Here is a 20,763-nt window from a genome sequence, read left to right as displayed (position 1 = left end):
GTTGCTATTTCACCTCCACAGCCAGACATGTGCGGTCAATGAACCTCTTCCTGAAAACAGCCACTCTTCAGCATAGGCATAAACTGGTGGAAAAGCCTCTGGAGTGGAAATTTTGTCTCTCAACATCCCAGGAAGAACCACACTTCCCACAGACTACACGTGCATGCTTTGGCCTGGTCTCATCACATTGTTCCATGAGATGAAAGAAACTGTTGAGGGCTCTACCAAATCCAGCAGGCCTGTGACAAAACCTTTTTTGGCCCTTGCAGAGCTTTTTCCCACAACACAGAAAGGAAGGATCATTCCAAGTAGGAGCATTTACGTGTAACCAAATGGATTCTGGCATGCAGTTTCTGTGAGAAGTGGACTTTCAAAGGAAATAGAAATTTCATAGCATGGGAAGGATTGGCAGATGCAGACCACATTATCCCAATGCACCACAGAAACACAGTGGTGCTCTGTATGAACTTTACAGAATTTATCGTTGGCCGTGGATGCCACTAGCAGAAAAAACCCCCTTTGGCAGCTGGAATATCCTCATCCTTCCAGTTTTGCAAGGCTTAGAAAGCAGAGAGTAATCCAGTGCATGACTAAGAAAACTTCACCCAAGCCTATGTTGAAAAATCATTTTGGAAGCAGCCCCAAACACCTCCTCCCAGAACAAAGACTGAGCAACTTCCATCTCCCTGGGTACCTTGGGAGAGCAGCTGTAGGGAAAAGGATGACACAAAGGCAAGGGCTCAAATGCAAAAGTAATTTAATGAGTCAAAAGATAGAAATTAGGTCATTTCAAGGACTGGTCATGATGTACTGAGCACCAAGGAGAGATAAGAGATTGTGCTTAATGACTGTGGCTGGAAACCCTCTAGATGTTCATCTGATTGCCCCACAGATGGAGCAAGACCCCCCCTAGACTGGCTGTGAGGGGCTCACAGCCCAGGGGAGCACAAGGGAACAAGGACACAGGATGGAAAGGAGAGAGTGGCAGAGGGGAGAGGCAGGGCTGGGCTGTGCTTTGGCAGAGCCCAGGCTGGCCCCATCCTTCTGCCAGGGCTGCTGGGGTTGCTCAGCCCCTGTGGAAGCAGCAAGATGATGGCCCAACACCTGTGAAATTGCACTTTGTGAGTCCTGAGGGGCCTTCCCCAGGGCCATGGGCAGCAGCTTTAACAGGGGAAGCACCTCCTGCCACAGAGGCCACTGCCGAGGCCAGAGAGGCCAAAGCCCCCAGAGTTGATGGGCACTCCCTGAGAGCTGAGGATGCTGCCAACGGCAGCGGAGGTGGAGGATCCCACGGCAGTGTTCTGAGGGAAGGAGCTGAGGATGGGGCCGGGCAGGGTCACCACCACAGGTGAAGGCTGGATAAAGACAGTGGAGTCCTGGCACTGCCTGACACAGGGCTCATTGCAGCTGTTGGCCAGTGGGGTCGGGCCGCAGGGCTGGCAGGGCAGGCACGGGGTGTAGCACGACATGTCCTGGGCTGGAGATGCACCTGGCACAGAGGGCAGGGGGAAGTAAAACATGAGAGATAAGTGACTAGAAACCTGTCACACCACCATAAGGGAGAGAAAACACAAGCTAGCACCAAGAGGTATCATACAGAATCACAGAATATTCTGAGTTGGAAGGAACTCACAAGGACCATTGTGTCCAACTCATAAGGGAATGGCCCATATGAGGATCAAACCCACAACCTTGGCATAGGTAGATCCACAGACTTCTCCTACTGCAAAGCCCAAAAGAGACCTGCAAAATGTAACCAAGCCCAGGGAGGTCCCTTCTTAGCCCATACTGCAGGAGAGACCTAACTGAGCTCCAACCTCTCTCCCTGCTACCCCTTCTGAACCCTTTCCCCTTACATGGCAAACACACCCAAAAGCAAGAGTAGTTCTGTGCTGAAGATTATGAAGGATTATGAGGAGAATGAAGAAAAAAAGAAAGATAAAGATCTTCAGACTTACCTTGTTCTCAAAGAGATTGTGTCAGGAGGAGTGGATGAGAGAGTGAGGAGAAGGACCTGCTTTTATACTTCTCCTTCACTGCCCCAGGCCCACAGTCACTGCACGAGGGCATTAATTATCCAATACACTCACCTCCAAAACAAAATATCCCACCTAATGCCTCAGATTGTGTTTTGTTTTCCATCAGCCCTGCCAGTACATTTCCTCATTTCTGCCATGCCCATTAGATTTTGTAGGCTCCTTTCAAGTTCCAGGATGACAGGTACAAGGATTTCCCAAGAGGGATCATGTCACTACTGTCAGAAGATGTGCCCCCAAGTGCAGGAGAGGTCTGTTCAGATGTAGGACATGGAACTGGGGAGATCTCATGAGGTTCTTTTCAACTTCCATTACAGGAAGGTTTGAATCTCCCCCTGCCAATGACTAAGTCAGTTTGGGGTACACAAAGGTTCCTGCACCTGATGATGTGACTTATCCTTCTCCCTCAATCCTCTACCGATTTATTTGGAAGAGGCATCCCCTCTCATGACAGTCTCTGGGGGTCTTCTATCCCATGGTGCCTTCAGCCACCATGAAGAAGAAAAATAGTATCCTTCCTAAATACCAGGATAACTCAACAGTTCTGGTGGAGTCAGATCTCTCTTCAGTACATGAGAAGTGTGTTGGGCCTTGGGACAGCACCTTGGATGTCCCATTCTCCTCATGCTGCCATGCACTTTGGCTGCACTTTCTAGACCCTGATCAGCAGGACAGACTTTTCAAAAACATGTTGACTGTTCTTTGTGTCCCTGAAGCTGTGGTTGTGATGGCAAGAAGGTTGTGCTGACAGCAATGGCTGTTGTGGCTGCCTGGAGCTGTGTACTCAGGTACAGTCCAGTGCTTGGACCAGTTCTCCTGGGTTCTGGATGGAGCTGCCCTTGCTGGAGGGGAATTGTGTCCCTGCAAGGGACATGAGTCTACAGTCAACACATATTTCTGGTTTGCTCTCACACCAAAAAGCTGACAAAGGCCATCTCAAAATGAGAGCATGACTCACCACAGGTAGGGAGAGTCTATCCCTGGAAATTTGCCTACTGAAGGCACTTCCTTGTCCTCCTGGGATGTGACCCACCTGCCTCCAGGTCTGCAGGTCAGGGAAGTGCATCACTTGTTGGTGTATTCTGAGAGCTGGGTTTGTACCAGGGCCCTTCAGAGCACATCCCCTCCCTGAGCATTCTCAGGTACGTGGCACTGCAGGGTCCTGACAACCCCCATTCACTGAGGAGCTGAACAAGTTCCTGCTTCCCCAAGAGTGCTGGGTTGCTGTCCAAGCAAGGCCTTTTGGGCATGGGAAAAGAGGTGTGGTGAAGCAAAAATGCCAAGAGAATACTCCATGTATGGTAAGAGAGATGAATCCCAACCAGTGGGGTGATGTTTTCTGCAAACCTTTCTGTCCCCCCAGACAGCATTCAGGAGAGCTCTTCACCACACCATGGGCTTTTTGGCCAGGAGGAAGAAAGAGGCTTGTGTGTCTGTTCCATGCTCCAAGTCCCTCCCCAACACACACCGTTTCTCACAACAGAGTAGGTCTGAGGGGTCTCAGATTGCAGCACAGTTCAGTCTCCAGCCTGTACTTATGGAAGAAATTTTTCATTTCCAGGTGCAGGACTTGCCACTCATCCTTCTTGAATGCCAAAGGGCTGCTCTGGCTCAGTTGTCCAGATGGTCTGGGATTTTCTTTGCACAACCATGATGTGGAATGCATCAGCTGGCTTTTTCTGGTTTTCAGACAGTCCTTGTTTGATGCCAATGCACTACTGACAAGGCTCCTCACCTTCCTGGAACTCTTTCAGGGGATGTATCAGCCTGGGTGACCTTCTGGGTGAAGACTGAGAGAAGCACTGTTTCCTCTCTGTCTGCCTCATGGTGTCCTCCAGGACCCACGTCCTCTACTGCAAAGCTCTTTGGCAGCCAGTTGGCTCCAGCCATTTTGTGACTGCTGTGACTTTCAAAAGGCATTGAGACCAGCCTTGACCTGACACCAACAAGCCCTCCCATCTGCATGGCATCAAGTCGCACACACTCCTGTCAGTCCAGTCTGCTTAAATGTTCCCACACCTGATCTTGCCCTAATGCAGGCAAGCTTTCCTGCTGCCTTTCCTTCTGTTGACTTTCCAAAGAGAATAAGGAGCCCAGTCTCTTGACAGTGATTCCTGCTGGTAAAGAGCAAGGCCAAGAATCCCTTCCGTCCCTTCAGCTTTCCTGTAACCCCTGTCCCCAGTGAAGTTGTCCCAGTCAGCCTTTGGACAAACATCCCTTCTGCTGCTCATCTACCTGGAAGATTTCTTGTGCCATCCCCATGATTTGCCTGGTTCAACTCAGCTTCAGTTGTCTCCAATCCTGCACACTCAGAAAACCTGGCAAACATCCTCCCCTGAGCAAAGAGCAGCAATAAGAAGAGAGCTAAAACTTCTTCATACAAAGGGAGGTGTACACAATTGCAGTTCACAGCTCCAAAGCAACATCTCCCACCTGTGTGAGATCCCTTCAACACTTGGAACACACCTTCTGCCTTCCCTGACAACGTTACCTGGGATATCCTTGGGCTCTCCATCTCAGCACATGAAAGTAGCCTGACAAGGCAGAGCAGGAACGTCAGAAATGAGGAAATGAAACAGCAACATTGGCAGAAACCAAAACGCAACCTACACCATTATGTAGAACATTTTGGTTTTGAGGTGAGTCTTTTGGAAAATTACTGCCCTTGTGCAGTGACTTTGGGCCTGGGGCAGTGCAGGAGCAGTATAAAAGAGAGCCCTTCTCCTCATTCTCCCATCCACTCCTCTTGCCTCCATCTCCTTGGGGACAAGGTAAGTTTGAAGCTCCTTCTCCTCCTTCTCCCTCTCCTCCTCCAATACACATCAGTTAGTACCTGCCCCATTCCTATGTGAGGTCTTGAAACTGCTATCATGGGAGAGAGGAGTGGGTGGAAAGGGACAGAAATTGAGTCATGATCAGAGGTTGAAGCTTCGAGAGGTGTCTCCTGAGGTAAGGGCTAGGAAGGGATCTCTCTGGGCTGGTTGCTGTCCACTGGGTTCTTCTGGACTGAATGGTGGGTGATACTTCTGGACCTCCCTACACAGTTCCTAGCTCTTTTCTCCATTTCTTGACTTATCCCACCCCTAGGGCAGAGAAACACCGCTCTTTATCCACAGTTTCTACTCTGCTTCTCCCTGCCCGCTGTGCCAGGTGCATCTCCAGCCCAGGACATGTCGTGCTACACCCCGTGCCTGCCCTGCCAGCCCTGCGGCCCGACCCCGCTGGCCAACAGCTGCAATGAGCCCTGTGTCAGGCAGTGCCAGGACTCCACTGTCTTTATCCAGCCTTCACCTGTGGTGGTGACCCTGCCTGGTCCCATCCTCAGCTCCTTCCCTCAGAACACCGCCGTGGGATCCTCCACCTCCGCTGCCGTTGGCAGCATCCTCAGCTCTCAGGGAGTGCCCATCAACTCTGGGGGCTTTGGCCTCTCTGGCCTTGGCAATGGCCTCTGTGGCAGGAGGTGCTTCCCCTGCTAAAGCTGCTGCCCATGGCCCTGGGGAAGTCACCTCAGGACTCACAAAAAGGTATTTCACAGGTGATGAAACATCATCTTGCTGCTTCCACAGGGGCTGAGCAACCCCAGCAGCCCTGGCAGAAGGATGGGGCCAGCCTGGGCTCTGCCAAAGCACAGCCCAGCCCTGCCTCTCCCCTCTGCCACTCTCTCCTTTCCGTCCTGTGTCCTTGTTCCCTTGTGCTCCCCTGGCCTGTGAGCCCCTCACAGCCAGCCTAGGGAGGACTTGCTGGTCCTGCTCCCTCCCTGGGGCAGGCAAATGGACACCTGGTGCAATGTCCACCACAGCTAAAGAGGCAGAGATTCCTTTCTGCCCCTAGTGCTCCCTGTTCTCAGAGTTACCTAGTTTCCATCTTTTCACTCATTAAAGTTCTGCTGCATTCAAGCCCTTGCCTCTGTGTCATCCTTTTCCCTGCAGGTGCCCACACAAAATGACCAGAGGGGTTGTTGGGAATTCTTGTGTGGTGACTATTATCACAGGATTGCTTTGATTGTCCATAGAGGATGATCCTCATCTTGTCAAGTTTCTCTACCTATCAGGGGCTGGATAGAAGGATCCAACAGAATTCAATGACCAGAGATACACCAGGGATGTTTCCAGGTCTCCCACAAAAGCATTCTGTACTCCATACTCAGCAAGCCCCATTCTCTCAGCCTTCCTCATTAACCAAGTGCTCCAGCTCCTCACCATCCAGTCTCTCTTCTACTCAACTTGCTCCACTTGGTCAAAACCTTTCATAGCCTCATAGAATCGCTAAAGTTGGAAAGTGCCTTAAGACCATCTAGTCCAACCATATACGTAGCACTGCCACGTCCACTACTAACCCATGTCACAAAATGCCACATCCACATGTCTACATGACTCAACCATTTCACTGGGCAGCCTCTTCCCTTGCTTGACAATCACTTCACTGAAGAAATTTTTCCTAATATCCAATCTAAATCTTCCCTCGTGCAGCCTGAGGGTTTTCTCTCATTCCATCACTCATTATTTGGGAGAAGAGACTGACTTCCACCTGGCTGCAATCTCCTTGCAGGGAGTTTTAGACAGCAATAAAGTCTCTATATGAGCCTAACTTTTCTCCAGGCATAGCAGCTCCAGCTCCCTGATCTGCTCTTCATCAGTCTTGTGCTCCTGACCCTTTCCCAGCTCTGTTGCCCTCCTTTGGAGGGGATCCAGCCTCTCAATGCTTTTCTTGCAGTGAGGAGCCCAGAACTAAACCCAGCATTCAAGGTGTGGCCCCACCAGTGTTGAGTACAGAGGTAAAATCACTGCCCTGGTCTTGCTGGCCACACTTTTGCTGTTACAAACAAACAGTCCATTGGCCTTCTTGGCAACCCATGCACACGCTGGCTCATGTTCAGCCACTGTCACCAGAAGGTCCAGGTCCTATCCCTTGGGCAGCTTTCCAGCCATTCTGCCTCAGGACTGTAGTACTGCATGGGGTTATTTTGAGCCAAGGGCCAGATCCAGCATTTCTCCTTGTTGAACCTGATACAGTTGGCCTTGGCCAATCTCTCCAGTTTAGCCAGATCCCTCTGTAGTGTCTTCCTACCCTCATAGAATCACAGAATCATAGAATCGATTGGGTTGGAAAAGACCTCCAAGATTATCGAGTCCAACCCTTGGTCCAACTCTAGTCCATTTACCAGATCATGGCACTCAGTGCCACGTCCAATCTGCATTTAAAAATCTCTAGGGAAGGGGAATCCACCACCTCTCTGGGCAGCCCATTCCAATCCCTGAGCACTCTCTCTGCAAAGAATTTTTTCTGATCTCCAACTTCAATTTCCCCTGGCAGAGCTTGAGCCCATCGTGCCCCCTTGTCCTATTGCTGAGTGCCTGGGAGAAGAGACCAACCCCCACCTGGCTATAACTTCCCTTCAGGCAGTTCCAGACAGTGCTGAGGTCACCTCTGAGCCTCCTCTTCTCCAGGCTAAACACCCCCAGCTCCCTCAGCCTCTCCCCATAGGGCTTGTGCTCCAGTCCCTTCACCAGCCTTGTTGCTCTTCTCTGGCCCCGCTCCAGCCCCTCAATCTCCTTTCTGAACTGAGGGGCCCAGAACTGAACACAACACTCAAGGTGTGGCCTCCCCAAGGCAGAGTCCAGGGGAAGGGTCACTGCCCTGGGCCTGCTGGCCACGCTAGTTTGGATCCAGGCCAGGATCCCATTGGCCTTCTTGGCCACCTGGGCACACTGTTGGCTCCTGTTGAGCTTCCTGTCAATTAGTACTCCAAGGTCTCTTTCTGCCTGTCCCTCTCCAGCCACTCTGTGCCCAGCCTGGAGCGCTGCAGGGGGTTGGGGTGGCCAAAGGGCAGGACCTGCACTTGGCCTTGTTGAACTCCATCCCATTGCAATCAGCCCATCTCTCCAGTCTCTCCAGATCCCTCTGCAGAGCCCTCCTGCCTTCCAGCAGCTCGACACTCCCTCCCAGTTTGGTGTCAGCAGCAAATTTGCTGCCGATGGACTCAATCCCCTCACCTAAATCATCAATAAAGATGTTAAACAGGACTGGACCCAACACTGACCCCTGGGGACACCACTGGTGACCAGCCACCAGCTGGATGCAGCTCCATTCACCAGCACTCTCTGGGCCCGACCCTCCAGCCAGCTCTTAATCCAGGAGAGGGTACACTTGTCCAGGCCATGGGCTACCAGCTTTTCCAGGAGTATATTATGGGAAACAGTGTCAAAGGCCTTGCTGAAGTCCAGATAGACACATCCACAGCCTTCCCCTCATACACCAGGTGGGTCACCTGATCGTAAAAAGAGATCAGGTTGGTCAGACAGGACCTGCCCCTCCCAAACCCATGCTGGCTGGGTCTAACCCCTTGCCCACCCTGAAGGTGCTGTGTGATTGCACTCAGGATGATCTTCTCCATAACCCTGCCAGGCACTGAGGTCAGGCTGACAGGCCTGGAGTTGCCAGGGTCCTGCTTGCAGCCCTTTTTGTGGATTGGGGTGACATTCACCAACCTCCAATCATCTGGGACCTCCACAGAGAGCCAGGACTGTTGGAAGATGATAGAGAGTGGTTTGGCAAGCTCTTCTGCCATTTCCCTCATCACCCTGGGATGGATCCTGTCTGGTCCCATAGACTTGTGAGGATCCAGCTGGCTCAGTAAGTCACTATTTCCTCCTGGAATACAGGAGGACTATTCAGCTCCCTCTCCCTGTCTCCCAGCTCCAGAGGCCAGTTGTCCTGAGGGCCACCTGTCTTACTGGTGAAAACTGAGGCAAAGTAGGTGCTAAGTAGCTCAGCCTTCTCCTCATCTTCCTTAACTACATTTCCCTCCAAGTCCAACAGAGAATGGAGGTTTTCCTTGCCTCTCCTTTTGTTATTAATGTATTTATAAAAGGACTTTTTGTTATCCCTAACTGAAATAGCCAAATTTACTTCAAATTCCACTTTTCTTTCCCTAATTTTTTTCCTGCATGACCCAGCTCTATCTGTAAATTCTTCATAAGTAGACAGCCCTTTTTTCCACAGTCTGTAAACTTTCTTTTTAGCCCTGATTTCTTTCAGAATCTCCCTATTTAACAAAGCTGGCCATCTTCCCCTCCAGCTGGCCTTTGGGCACACTGGGACAGCCTGTTGCTGTGCACTCAAAATTTCCTTCTTAAAACATGTCCATCCCTCCTGGTCCCCTTTGTTTTTAAGGGTTGTTTCCCAGGGTATGCTCTGAATCAGTTTTTTGAATAGGCCAAAATCTGCCCTCCAGAAGTCCAGTGTAGAGGTTTTAATGGTGGCTCTCCTTACATCCCTGAGGACTGAAAATTCTATTATTTCATGGTCACTACGCCCCAGGTGGCCTCCAACCACTACATCATCTACCAGCCCCTCTCTGTTGGTAAACAGTAGGTCTAGGGGGGCCTTACCCCTGGTAGGCTCATTTACCAGTTGATGAAGGAAATTATCCTCCATACACTCCAGAAACCTCCTAGACTGCCTCTTCTCTGCAGTATGAAGCTCCCAGCAGATATCTGGCAGGTTAAAGTCACCCACAAGAACAAGGGCTGGAGATTTTGAGACATCTGCCAGCTGCTTGTAGAATAATTCATCTCCATCATCCTGGTTGGGTGGCCTATAACAGACTCCCACAAGGGTGTCAGCCTTGTTGGCCTTCCCCCTGATTCTGGCCCACAGGCACTCAACCTTGTCACTGCTGACCTCAACTTCCACAGAGTCAAGAGACTCTCTAACATATAAAGCCACCCCTCCACCTCTCCTTCCCTGCCTGTCCTTTCTGAAGAGCTTGTAGCCCCCCATAGCAGCACTCCAGTCATGTGAGTCATCCCACCACGTTTCTGTGACAGCAACTATGTCATAGTTTTCCTGCTGCACTGTGGCTTCCAGCTCCCCTTGTTTGTTTCCCACACTGTGTGCATTGGTGTACATGCACTTCAGCTGGGCCATTGATTTCATTCTCAACTCGCACTCTATGCCCTTAGGCCTGTCTCTGGAGAGCCCAGTTGCCGTCCCTTCCCCCTTCAAACCCAGTTTAAAGCCCTCCTAACCAACCCTGCCAACTTATGGGCTACAGTTCTTTTGCCCTCCCTAGATAAATGAAGCCCATCTGCTTTGACGAGACTGGGCAACACGGAGTTTGCCCCATGATCAAAAAACCCAAAATTTTGACGATAGCACCATCCCCTAAGCCACCTATTGGTAAGCTGGGCTTTCCTAAACCCCTCCTCGTTCATCCCAGATCAACACTGGCACTCAACTCCAGCTCATCTGTAAACTTACTAAGGGTGCATTTTATCTTTTCATCCAGGGAATCCATAAAGATACTAAAGAGAACTGGACCCAAAACTGAACTCTGGGCAACACCACTGGTGACTGGCCACCAACTGGATTTAACTCCATCACTCTCTGGGCCTAGCCATAAAGCCCATTTTTTATCCAGTGAATATGGCACACATTCAAGTCACGAGCAGGCAGTTTCTCCAGGAGAATGCTGTGGGAAATGGTGTTAAAGACTTTATTAGAGTCCAGGTAAACAACATCTACAACCTTTCCCTCATCCACTATGTAGGTTATATTGCCTTAGGAGATCAGGTTAGTGAAGCAGGATGTGTCCTTCCTAAAGCCATTCTGACACGGCCCACTCCCCTGGTGTCCCGTATGTGCCATGTGACTGCACTCAGGACTCAAGATGGTCTGCTCCATATCCTTCCCTGCTGCCAAGGTCAGACTGACATGCTTAGTTCCCTGCATGCTCCTTCTGGTCCTCCTTGTAGACACAACTTTCTTGCACTACAGCCCAAAACTCAACAGTGCTCTGTATGTCATCAGCTGAGTTCTGAGTGGAGTGGAATCATCACCCCATTGATCTCCTAACTACACTCTTGCTCATATATTGCAAGATGTTAATGGCAGTCCTTGGTGTCTGGAAATAGGCCTGGCAGTGGCACCTCTTTTGATAGCATTAGCACAAAAGCATCTTTTCCAGGTCTTGCTTTCAGGCTGCTGTTTCTCAGAGGCAGAAGGACAACTGGCTGCTACCAAGCCAACGTTTGATCAGGGCTCTGGGTGCACATGTGTCACCATGCCCAGCTGTGTCCTGCAGCACTTCAGCCTCTGCCCTCTCTCAGCTGCTCCTGAACAGCCCTTTGAGACACTCAGCCCACACCTGCTGCCTCTCTTCCTGCCCTGAATTTCTCCCTGTCTCTGTCTCTCCATTATGCAGCATTAGGGAAAGGGAAAACGGCTCCCACCTGCCTCCAGAGCCAAGGGAGCACCGAGAGAGAGATGTCTGCAGTCCAGAGAATGAGAGACGAAAGACCTTTATTGCGAAATACACGAGGCTTTTATGAGGACCGGGGTAAGGTGCTAGAGCTGGGACTGGACTGGGGAAGAACTTTGGATGGGGAAGTGGCTTAGGTGCTCAGCTAGCGAATAGGAAAATGGGGGACTAACACCCAATAGAAATCCATGGCTTGGGGACAGACAGGGGTGGTAGCCAATAGCATTAGGACAGGGGCAGAAGCGGGCAGCAGCCACAGCCATGCCTGCCCCGGCTCCACGAGGCAGAGGCATTCCGGCAGGGGAGCCGTCCCTGCTTGGAATGGCATGTGAGAAGTTTCTGTGGGTTTGTTGCAAGCAGAGGACACTGGGGAGAAGGGGGTCGAGAGTTCCATTGTTTGAAATCTTTGAAAGTTAAACACAGTTAAATGGTCATAATTATGGATCTATTCGTTGCCATGGTTTTGCCAGGGAGGGGTGGCTGGAAGCTGGGTGAGAAAGGTGGGAAAGTCTGTACGGTGGCAGCTCCAATCAGGGGCATTTCGGCCAGTGGTCAGGGCTGATGGGGCAGTGTGGAGCACCAGTCAGAAGGAATGTCGCAGCAATCAATTGCCCATTTAAGACTTCCAATCAGGAGGCAAGGGGTGACACGGCAACGTCCAATCCCGAGACAATGAGCCGAAAAAGGAAAGAGAAGGACGAGCTACCAAGGGGAAGGGAGGGGGCATGGACACAAGGGGATAAATGTAATGCCCCAGCACTGCCGTGTGTGCTCGTCCGTTACGACTGAGCAAGGCAACTTGTATAAATAAATAATAAAATAAAATTCTTGCTCTACTTTCAATTGAAATCCATCTTCCAAATTTTTATACGGGCAGTTTTTCTCACAGGTGGGGCCCGGCCTGGTTTGTGGTGGAGCTGCGGAGGCGGCTCCGTGCAAGTTCTGGTTGCTGCTGCCGCTCCGGCAGTGCGGGGACAGACCGGGGGCTCCCCCCACCCCAGGCAGGGTCGCGGCAGCCCATGGAGAAGCAATAGCTGCCCCTGACTGGCAGAGGCTGCCCAGGAATGTGTGTGCGGCTCCTGCTGTGGCAGTGCATGGGGGGCGCTGGGACCGTCCCAGTCCCGGGGGTCCCCCGAGGTGGGGGCTCTCCCGGCCCAGGAAGAAACAATGGTGTGCTTAACAAGCTGCTGGTGATGACTCACTTGGAGAACAAAAAGCCTCCAGGGAGCACAGGGGAAGACAGGGCGAGGGGTGGTGGCGGCAAACAAGCAGGAATGTGGTAACAAGCAGAGAGAGGTGATAGAAAAACTTTGTAACTAAAAACCTAGTACAGGTAAAATCGCATAATTTTAAAACTTCAACAAGAATTCTCTCATATGTATGCAGCATGTCAGGTTCGGGGTGCTTTTCCAGAGCTGTTCACTTCAGAGGTTCATTATAGGATTTTCCTGCGCTCTGTAATTTTTTCCAGGAAGCCCTGAGCACAGACAGGAAAGATGGAAAGTGAATGGAACGAGAACTGCCCGTGGGTCTGTGTGGTGTGTTGACCCTGGTCAGCTCTAAGTTGTCCTGACCATTCACGCTCACTCCACTGTCACAGTGGAATCAACCAAGAACAGGAAGAACAAGAGGGTGAAATACCCTTGGGTTAAGAAAATGGCAGTTTCAGAAGGCAAGGGACAAAAGAGAAAAGAACACAAGTTGTACAAAATCAACCACCACTTTGCAGCAGCAGCCCGATGCCTAGTCAGTCCCTGAAGAGAACAGTTACTTTGGAGAGACTGTCCATAGATTTATTGCTAAGCTTGTAATATGGCATGACAAAGCCCTTCCATCAACTCAGCAGAACCACTGAGAGGACATTTCCTACTTGATTGTTGTGTCCTGGCGCAGCGTCAGCCAGAGAAGGAAGAATTGCTAACTTACCTCTCTGGTCTCATCTCCTTGCCTCTCCTTTCCTTGCCTTGCCTCCCACTACCTTTGGAGGTCATGGATGATCTCCAGACCTGCAAGTCACAGTACCTAAAGGGAATCCACTGCACTCTGCCCCATCCTCTCCTTTTATGAATCTGAGGGCTCCCCAAGCACCTCTAACTTCCTCAGGGCCATGGTCTCCTTGCCATTAGTCCTACAGTGTCCACAGAACAGGCAATAAACAATCATTCATATTGATCCCATCCACAGGGACATCACAGCACCCACCCTGCTATTTTACTTCCAAGAAACACATCTCCTATGGCTCAAATATGACATTCTCAGAAGTGATTTGGGTCCCTGTCTGAACCACTGTCCTCTGATAGTACTGAATGGTGGCTGAAGAGGCACAGGTCAAGCTCCAATATTGTGCTAAAAGCTGCCACTCAGAGACCAACCACCTCAGGATGTGTTTCACTGTTGCCACACCAAAAAATTGTATCCTCTTACACCACTCTGACATCAGACACCTCAAACCCCACATTAATTCAGTACAGTTAATTAGTATTTTTAAGCACTTCACACTAAGATGGAAAAGGACTTTGTGAGCCAGCACAACAAAACAACATGCGTCATACTTGGATGAGACAGGAGAGGTATATTCACTTATCCTCTCCACCAGACAGCTCCTCCAGCACAGTATCATCTTTTCTGGACATCAAAATTTTCTATTACTCCCCTCCTCAAAGAGTAAGAAGGAAGGGGGGAGGGGGGGGGGGGGGCGAGAGGGAGGGAATAATACTGAAATACTGTGTGTTTAATGAAGTAAAGCAAGGAAAGACTGCAGAAACACAGCAAAACAAAGAGATTTATTATCACCTTCCCATTAAGAGGAAATGTCTGGCTACTCCTTAGAAGCAGAGTCACATTTAGTAGTTTCTTCAGTAGACAATCTATTAATGAAAGCTTCACCACCTCCCACCTCGTCCTTTCTCTCAGCGTTTATTGCTGACCATGATGTCTCATGGTATGGAATATCTCTCTGGTCAGTGTCAGCTGTCCAGGTTATGTTCTCTGACAGCCTCCTGCCCAAACCCACTCTACTGGCCTTCTAGAGAGGAGACTGGAGATACACAATTGATGTTGAGCAAGTGCTAGCCAGAAAAACAGAAATCATTCTGTGTTTTCAGTACCATTACAGCTCCAACTGCAAGGAACCACTAGAAACTATGTGGTGAAAATTGGAGTATCCATACAATTCTGTTACCTGTTTCTGCATTTTCATCCCAAGCAAATCCTCACAAAAACACACTTGAAAAACAACTTTTGCCCTGGCCATCTTGGGAGAGCTCCAGTAGGGGGAAACATGACACAGAGACGTGCACTGGGATGCAGAAGAAATTTAATGAGCTGAGGGAACAAGGTTGCTCTGCATGGAGGTCCCAATGCAAGGAGAACCAGTGGCAAAAAGGAATCTCTGCCCCTTTAGCTGTGGTGGACATTGCACTGGTGCTCATTTGCCTGTCCCAGGGAGGGATCAGGGCCAGCAGGGCCCCCCTAGGCTGGCTGTGAGGGGCTCACAGCCCAGGGGAGCACAAGGGAACAAGGACACAGGACGGAAAGGAGAGAGTGGCAGAGGGGAGAGGCAGGGCTGGGCTGTGCTTTGGCAGAGCCCAGGCTGGCCCCATCCTTCTGCCAGGGCTGCTGGGGTTGCTCAGTCCCTTGGGAAACAGAAGCTGCTGCTCCATGTCCAGGGCACTTCCACCCCGTGTGTCCCTGGTTCCTTCCCCAGGGCAGGGCAGCAGCTTTAGCAGGGGAAGCACCTCCTGCCACAGAGGCCACTGCCGAGGCCAGAGAGGCCAAAGCCCCCAGAGTTGATGGGCACTCCATCACAGCTGAGGATGCTGCCAACGGCAGCGGAGGTGGAGGATCCCACGGCGGTGTTCTGAGGGAAGGAGCTGAGGATGGGGCCGGGCAGGGTCACCACCACGGGGGAGGGCTGGATGGCCACGGTGGAGTCCTGGCACTGCCTGACACAGGGCTCATTGCAGCTGTTGGCCAGCGGGGTCGGGCCGCAGGGCTGGCAGGGCAGGCACGGGGTGTAGCACGACATGTCCTGGGCTGGAGATGCACCTGGCACAGAGGGCAGGGAGAAGCAGAGCACAGGAGTGAGTGAGGAGCGGCTTGTCACCCAACCATAAGTAAACCATGTCAAGCCATGATGGAGATGAAAGCTGGAGGTGCTGCAGCTATGCTCACAGGTTTTTCCTTGCATTTAGCCCACAAGTTCCCTGCCAAGAGCAACCAAGCCCAGGGAGTTCCCACCTAGACCATCCCTCTCTTCCAAGCCCCAACCTTCCTCCATGTGACGCTCTCTCCTGTTTCACCTCCTATGGAGAGCAGTCCCATGAAGCAGCACAGGACAAAGGGGCAGCAGGTATGAGCTGGAGAACATGAGGAGGAAATGGAAGAGGAGGAAGAGTAGAAAAGTCACCAGACTCACCTCGTTCCCAAGGAGATGGAGAAGAGAGGAGTGGATGAGAGAGTGAGGAGAAGGGCCTGCTTTTATACTTCTCTTTCACTGCCCCAGGCCCACAGTCCCTGCACAAGGGCAGTAACATTTGCAACAGACTCATCTCCAATGCAAAACATTCCATGTAACGCCACAGGTTGTGCTTTTGTTTCCATCAGCGCTGCCATTTCATTTCTCATTTCTAATGTGACCATTAGGCCTTCAAGGATCCTTTCAATTATTGAGATGAAAGGCCCAAGGATTCTCCAGGCAGGGACACATCAGTAGAGGGCAATGTGCTGGAGGGATCTCTGGAGAAATGGATCATGGATGAGACTGGGAAAAGATGGTGAGGTTGATTTCCACCCTTTAATTGCAATAAGGCCATGCTGAGGGCAATGTCTGTAGGGGTGCCTGGAGCTGTGTACTGGGTTACAGCCCAGTGCTGGAGATAGTTTTCCCCGTGCAGGGGTGGAGCTGCCCTTGCTGGAGGGGAATTCAGACCTGACTGAGACCCAAGCCTGCACACAGCACACACTCCTGGCTTGGGTTCACACCAAAAGCCTGACACATGAGCACCCCAAAATTAGAGTGTGACTCAGTATGGGTTGGGAGAGTCTGTCCCTGGAAATTTGCCTTCTGAAGGCATTCCCTTGCCCTCCTGGGACGCGTCCCAGCTGCCTCCATGTCTGCAGGGCAGGGAAGTGCATCGTTCCTTGGTGTAGTCTGAAAGCTGAGTTTGCTGAGAGCTGCCCTTGATTCTAATGTTCCCAAAATGTTCTTCTTTCTCAGAGCTACCTTTTCTTCACAATGACAGAATCCCTGATGCTGGAAAGAACCTCTGGAGACCATATGTTCCAACAATGATAAGCCTTTGGAGAATGCTCAGGGCTAAGTTCTGTCAAGCTCTGCATCCCTTCAAGGATGAAGAATCCATGATCTGTCCATGTTAAATCCAGACGTTTTCTTTATCACTCTCACACTAACAATGTATTTTCTTGCATTTCCCTGGAATTTCCCCTATTTCCAGATATGCCCATGCCCTCTTGTGCCACTGTGGCTCTGTATTCTGGAATCCCTACCAGCACCTGTTTTATTCATTCCTGGGAAGTGTGCCTGTGTACTCCTCTCTCCAAGGACAACCCCACCTCATGCAGGCTCTCCTATCCCAGGGGCTCCAGTCACTTCCTGAGATCTGAGGCCCTTTGCTGGACTGGTACCAGTATGTCTGTGCCTCTGTCCTAGTGGGTAGCTGCTCTTGGTGGCAGCTGTTTTCTGAACCCTGTGGAGCAGAGTCGAGGGATCCCATTCCACAGAGCGGTGGTAAACTCCTTCCTAATGCAGCCCAAGATGCTGTTGGATGCCATTTCCACAGGGGCTCAGGCTGTGTCCTGGTGCCCTCCAGGACCCACATCATCTGCTGCAAAGCTCTTTGCCAGTGAGCTCCAGCCCATGGTGGGGCAGGATCTTTCCCCCCCAGCCCAGCAGGACTTTTCACAAAGGAGTTAATCACTGCTGGCACCCAGTGAGTGTCCTCCAGCTGGACTTGGTGCTCTTCATCCCAGCCCTTGGAGACCTGCAGCCATGCCCCATTTCAGTCGTGCCCTTCTAGAAGTCAGGATGCCCATTGTCTTCCTCACAGTGCTCAGCTGCATTCTCTGAGTGCCAGCACGTCCAAAGGGGAGCTCAGAGAGGCCTCTCCCTGACACCAATGCTCCAGTGCCTGTCACCAGGTCACACACACTCATGTCAGTCCTGTGTGTTTAAAGGTTCCCACAGCTGATCCTCCTCTGTTCTGGGAAGTCTTCCCTGCTCCAGACCTGCTGAGGAATATCAGGAGCCTGATCCTGTGCCAACAAATCATGGCAGTAAAGATCAAGGCCCAGCAACCTTTGAGTACCTACAGCTTTCTTACAAGCCCTGCAGCTGGGGAAGCTGTCCCAGTCAGCCTTGGCTCGAGCCTCCCTTTGACTGCTGCCCTGTGGGGAAGATCTTGTTGCTCTCCACAGGCTTTCCTGATTCAACTCCAGGTGGGCTTTGGCTTTCCTGACCCCAAGATTGGAATACTCAGACAGGATGGTAAATGTTCTCCATGAACAAAGGGCATGAAGTGAGAGGAAAGCATTTGCCAGGAGCAGCAGGGGCCAGTGAGCCCTGGAGTGAGGTGAGAGGGAGGAGAGAGGAGCCTGCAGGATGTTGTGTGAGAAGAGGAGCTTTGGGTGCTCTGCTGCTCTGGGCAGTGCAGGACAGGGCTGAGCCTCTCCCTGCAGAGGCAGCTGCCAACAGTGGCAGGTCAGTGCCCTGTGCCAACATGCCCTGCCTGCACAGGACCCTCCAGCACGTGGGGGCTCATCTTCTGCCTGCAGGACCATGTTCTGATCCAGGGTATCCTTAGGCCTCTCATCATGGCACATGAAAGGAGCTGCACCACAGACCAAGCACATCAGAAATGAGGAAATGAAAAGGCAGCGTTGACAGAAACCAAAAGGCAACCTGTGGCACAAGCCCAGGGATAGAGCATCGGTGCTCTCTTCACTGGGATCTCCACTCAGAGTGACTTCTTTCTCATTTTTTGACTCATTAAAGTCCTCCTGCATCCCAGCCCACGCCTCTGTGTCATCTTTTCGCCTGCAGATTCTTGTCTGACCTGTACAGGGAGAGAGGGGTTGCTGTGTGCTTCTGGTAGTTGCACCTGTTTTCAGGATGTTACCACAAAAGCACCCCATCTGGGCCCTGATTTTCAGACTGAAGGATGTGACAAGGTTGGCTACAACAAAGCCACCTTCAAATCTGCACTCTGGGTGGACATATGTCATCATGCCCAGCTGTGTCCTGTGGTAGTGCAGTGTCTCCCCTTCATCACGTGCAAACTTCTCTGCAGCCTGTGCTGCTGTCACTGCCCTTCTCTGGAGAGCTCCTGGGCAGCCCTTGGAGACCCTCAGCCCACACCCGATGACACTGTTCCTCCTCTCTGCCTCTCTCTGCCTCCCTCTTGCCAGGAACTCTCCCAGGAAAGTTGCATTGAGGAAATCCACATGCTCAGAACAGCCTGGAAGAACAAGTTATTCTGAGCAGGGCTTTAATAAAGAACTGGGGATACTGGAGATTGGAAAATTGCACATGAGCCAGCACTGTACAATTACAGCCCAGAAATTCAGTCATGTCCAGGGCTGCACAAACACAACCTTGGCCAGCAGGTTAAGGGAGGGGATTTTCGGCATCTCATCTGCTCTTGTCAAACCCCACCTGGATCTCTGCAACCACTCTGGGGTCTGCAGTTCATAATAGACATGAACCTGTGTGAGCAGCTGCAGACAGAGAAGGGCTGTAAACATGATCACCTGGATACCCCACCCCTCCCATAGAGAAAGGCTGAGTGGGTTGAGGTTTTACAGGCAGAAGAAGAGCAGCTCTGGGGAGATCTTATTCAGCCTTTCAGTATCTAAAGGGGATGCACAAGGAAGCTGGACAGAGGTGTTTTCTCCAGGTCTGTAGTGACTCAACAAGGAGCAGCAGTTTTGCACTGAAATGGGGTAGATGTGGATGGACATAAGGAAGAAATGGATGATGATGAGTGTGGTGAGACCCTGGAAAAGGATGCCTGCAGAATGATGGAGTGTCTCATCTTGGTAAGTGTCTCAAGGTCAGGTTTGAGTAATGTGATATAGTGACAGATATCTGTGCCCATGGCAAGAGGGTTGGACAAGATGACCTTTATCAGTCTCTTCCAAGCAAAACCATTCTATGACTTGAGGACCACACTGGTGTGTGAGAAAGCAAACACTGCACTGTGTCCCTCCCCTTGATAATGCTGTGGTTAGGAAGGGTTTTCCTGGAGTCTTATGGGATTTGATACCTACCTGTGCTCAGTTACACATTCAGTGCTCTGAATGTGGCACAGAGTTGAGCTCAGTGAGAAAAAGGAAAAGACGTTCAAAGAAAGGGACTGGTTATCATTGAAAAGTGAAGAGGAGTTCTCTCCTGGCCAAAATACACAGAAAAATTTCAAAACCAGAGGATCACTCAATATACGTCTGAGCTCTCTCAGGGCCAGCCTGTGTTGACAAATGATGTAAAGCCATCCCCAAGAACTCCCTGTCAGAAACACCCAGGGACAACGTCTGTGCCTTGCGAGAGTGTCTGCAGGAGAAAGGATGACACAGAGGCGTGGACTGGGATGCAGCAGAATTTAATGAGGCAAAGGAAGGAAAAGAGGTGGATCCAAGTGCAGACTCAAGTGCAGGAAGCAGCTTTAGCAGGGGAAGCACCTCCTGCCACAGAGGCCACTGTCCCATGGCAAACTTTCTCAGGACCCCGGAAATGACAAAGAGAGAGGTAGCACAGAATCACAGAGGCACAAAATATGCTGAATTGAAAGGTCCTGATCCACAACAGGTTGAAGAAAAGCAGGAGAAGGAGGAGAAGCAAAAAAGTGTTTGAACCTCACGGTCTTCCCAATGAGATGGAGAAGAGGGGAGTGGATGAGAGACTGAGGAGAAGAACCCACTTTTATACTGCTTCTGTACTGCCCCAGGCCCACAGTCACTGCATAGGACAGTAATTTTCCATCAGACTCACCTTCAAAACAAAATATCCAACCTAATGCCATAGGGTGTGTTTTGATTTTCATCAACGCTGCCATTTCATTTCCTCATTTCTGACATGACCATTAAGCTTCCATGGAACCTTTCAAGTAATGAGATGAAAGGCCCAAGGATTTTCTGGGCACTGACACATCAGTACAGGAAGAAGATGTATTCCATGTGCTGGAGGGGTCTGTGGATACAGTGGACACTGATCTGAGGAAATGTAGTGTGGTTGTTTTCTACCTTCTTTGCAAGCAGCTGAACATACTTTCCCACCAATTCAGTCCTCTTCTGCCTGGGGCAGTTTGTTTGGGAAGGTTGTCTCCTCTCCTGGTAGCCTTGTGAGGTTCCCAATAAGTGCCATCAGTGATGAGGGTAAGGGTAACTTTGCTGTCCTGAACCCCATGATTCTTCAACATGCCCTATAGTGTTGAGTCCCTTCTCACTGTCATA

The 20,763-nt window shown here is 50.9% G+C and overlaps 3 protein-coding genes across 3 annotated transcripts; 1 reads left to right on the top strand and 2 right to left on the bottom strand.

Annotated features, from left to right (window-relative positions):
- Nucleotides 1–1,163: 1,163 nt before the first annotated feature.
- On the bottom strand, nt 1,164–1,469 carry LOC139682893 (feather keratin 1-like). The gene has a single exon (XM_071577545.1). The coding sequence runs from the start codon at nt 1,467–1,469 to the stop codon at nt 1,164–1,166; it is 306 nt and encodes a 101-aa protein (XP_071433646.1).
- Nucleotides 1,470–5,206: 3,737 nt separating this feature from the next.
- LOC139682892 (feather keratin 1-like) lies at nt 5,207–5,512 on the top strand. Its single transcript, XM_071577544.1, has one exon. It carries the CDS (start codon nt 5,207–5,209, stop codon nt 5,510–5,512), a length of 306 nt encoding a protein of 101 aa, XP_071433645.1.
- Nucleotides 5,513–15,019: 9,507 nt separating this feature from the next.
- LOC139682896 (feather keratin Cos1-2-like) lies at nt 15,020–15,751 on the bottom strand. The gene is made up of 2 exons (XM_071577547.1): nt 15,712–15,751; nt 15,020–15,345 (listed from the first exon to the last, which is right to left on the bottom strand). Exon 2 carries the CDS (start codon nt 15,323–15,325, stop codon nt 15,020–15,022), a length of 306 nt encoding a protein of 101 aa, XP_071433648.1. The 5' UTR covers nt 15,326–15,345; nt 15,712–15,751.
- Nucleotides 15,752–20,763: the final 5,012 nt, after the last annotated feature.

Source organism: Pithys albifrons, chromosome 25 (assembly GCF_047495875.1).
Source record: "Pithys albifrons albifrons isolate INPA30051 chromosome 25, PitAlb_v1, whole genome shotgun sequence".
Lineage (NCBI taxonomy): Eukaryota > Metazoa > Chordata > Aves > Passeriformes > Thamnophilidae > Pithys > Pithys albifrons.
The sequence above is the reverse complement of the archived record's forward strand: the minus strand, read 5'-3'. Positions and strand labels throughout refer to the sequence as shown.

Bases quoted from the DNA above. Each gene is read 5' to 3' on its own strand.
- LOC139682893 (XM_071577545.1), bottom strand. From the start codon at position 1,469: ATGTCGTGCTACACCCCGTGCCTGCCCTGCCAGCCCTGCGGCCCGACC.
- LOC139682892 (XM_071577544.1), top strand. From the start codon at position 5,207: ATGTCGTGCTACACCCCGTGCCTGCCCTGCCAGCCCTGCGGCCCGACC.
- LOC139682896 (XM_071577547.1), bottom strand. From the start codon at position 15,325: ATGTCGTGCTACACCCCGTGCCTGCCCTGCCAGCCCTGCGGCCCGACC.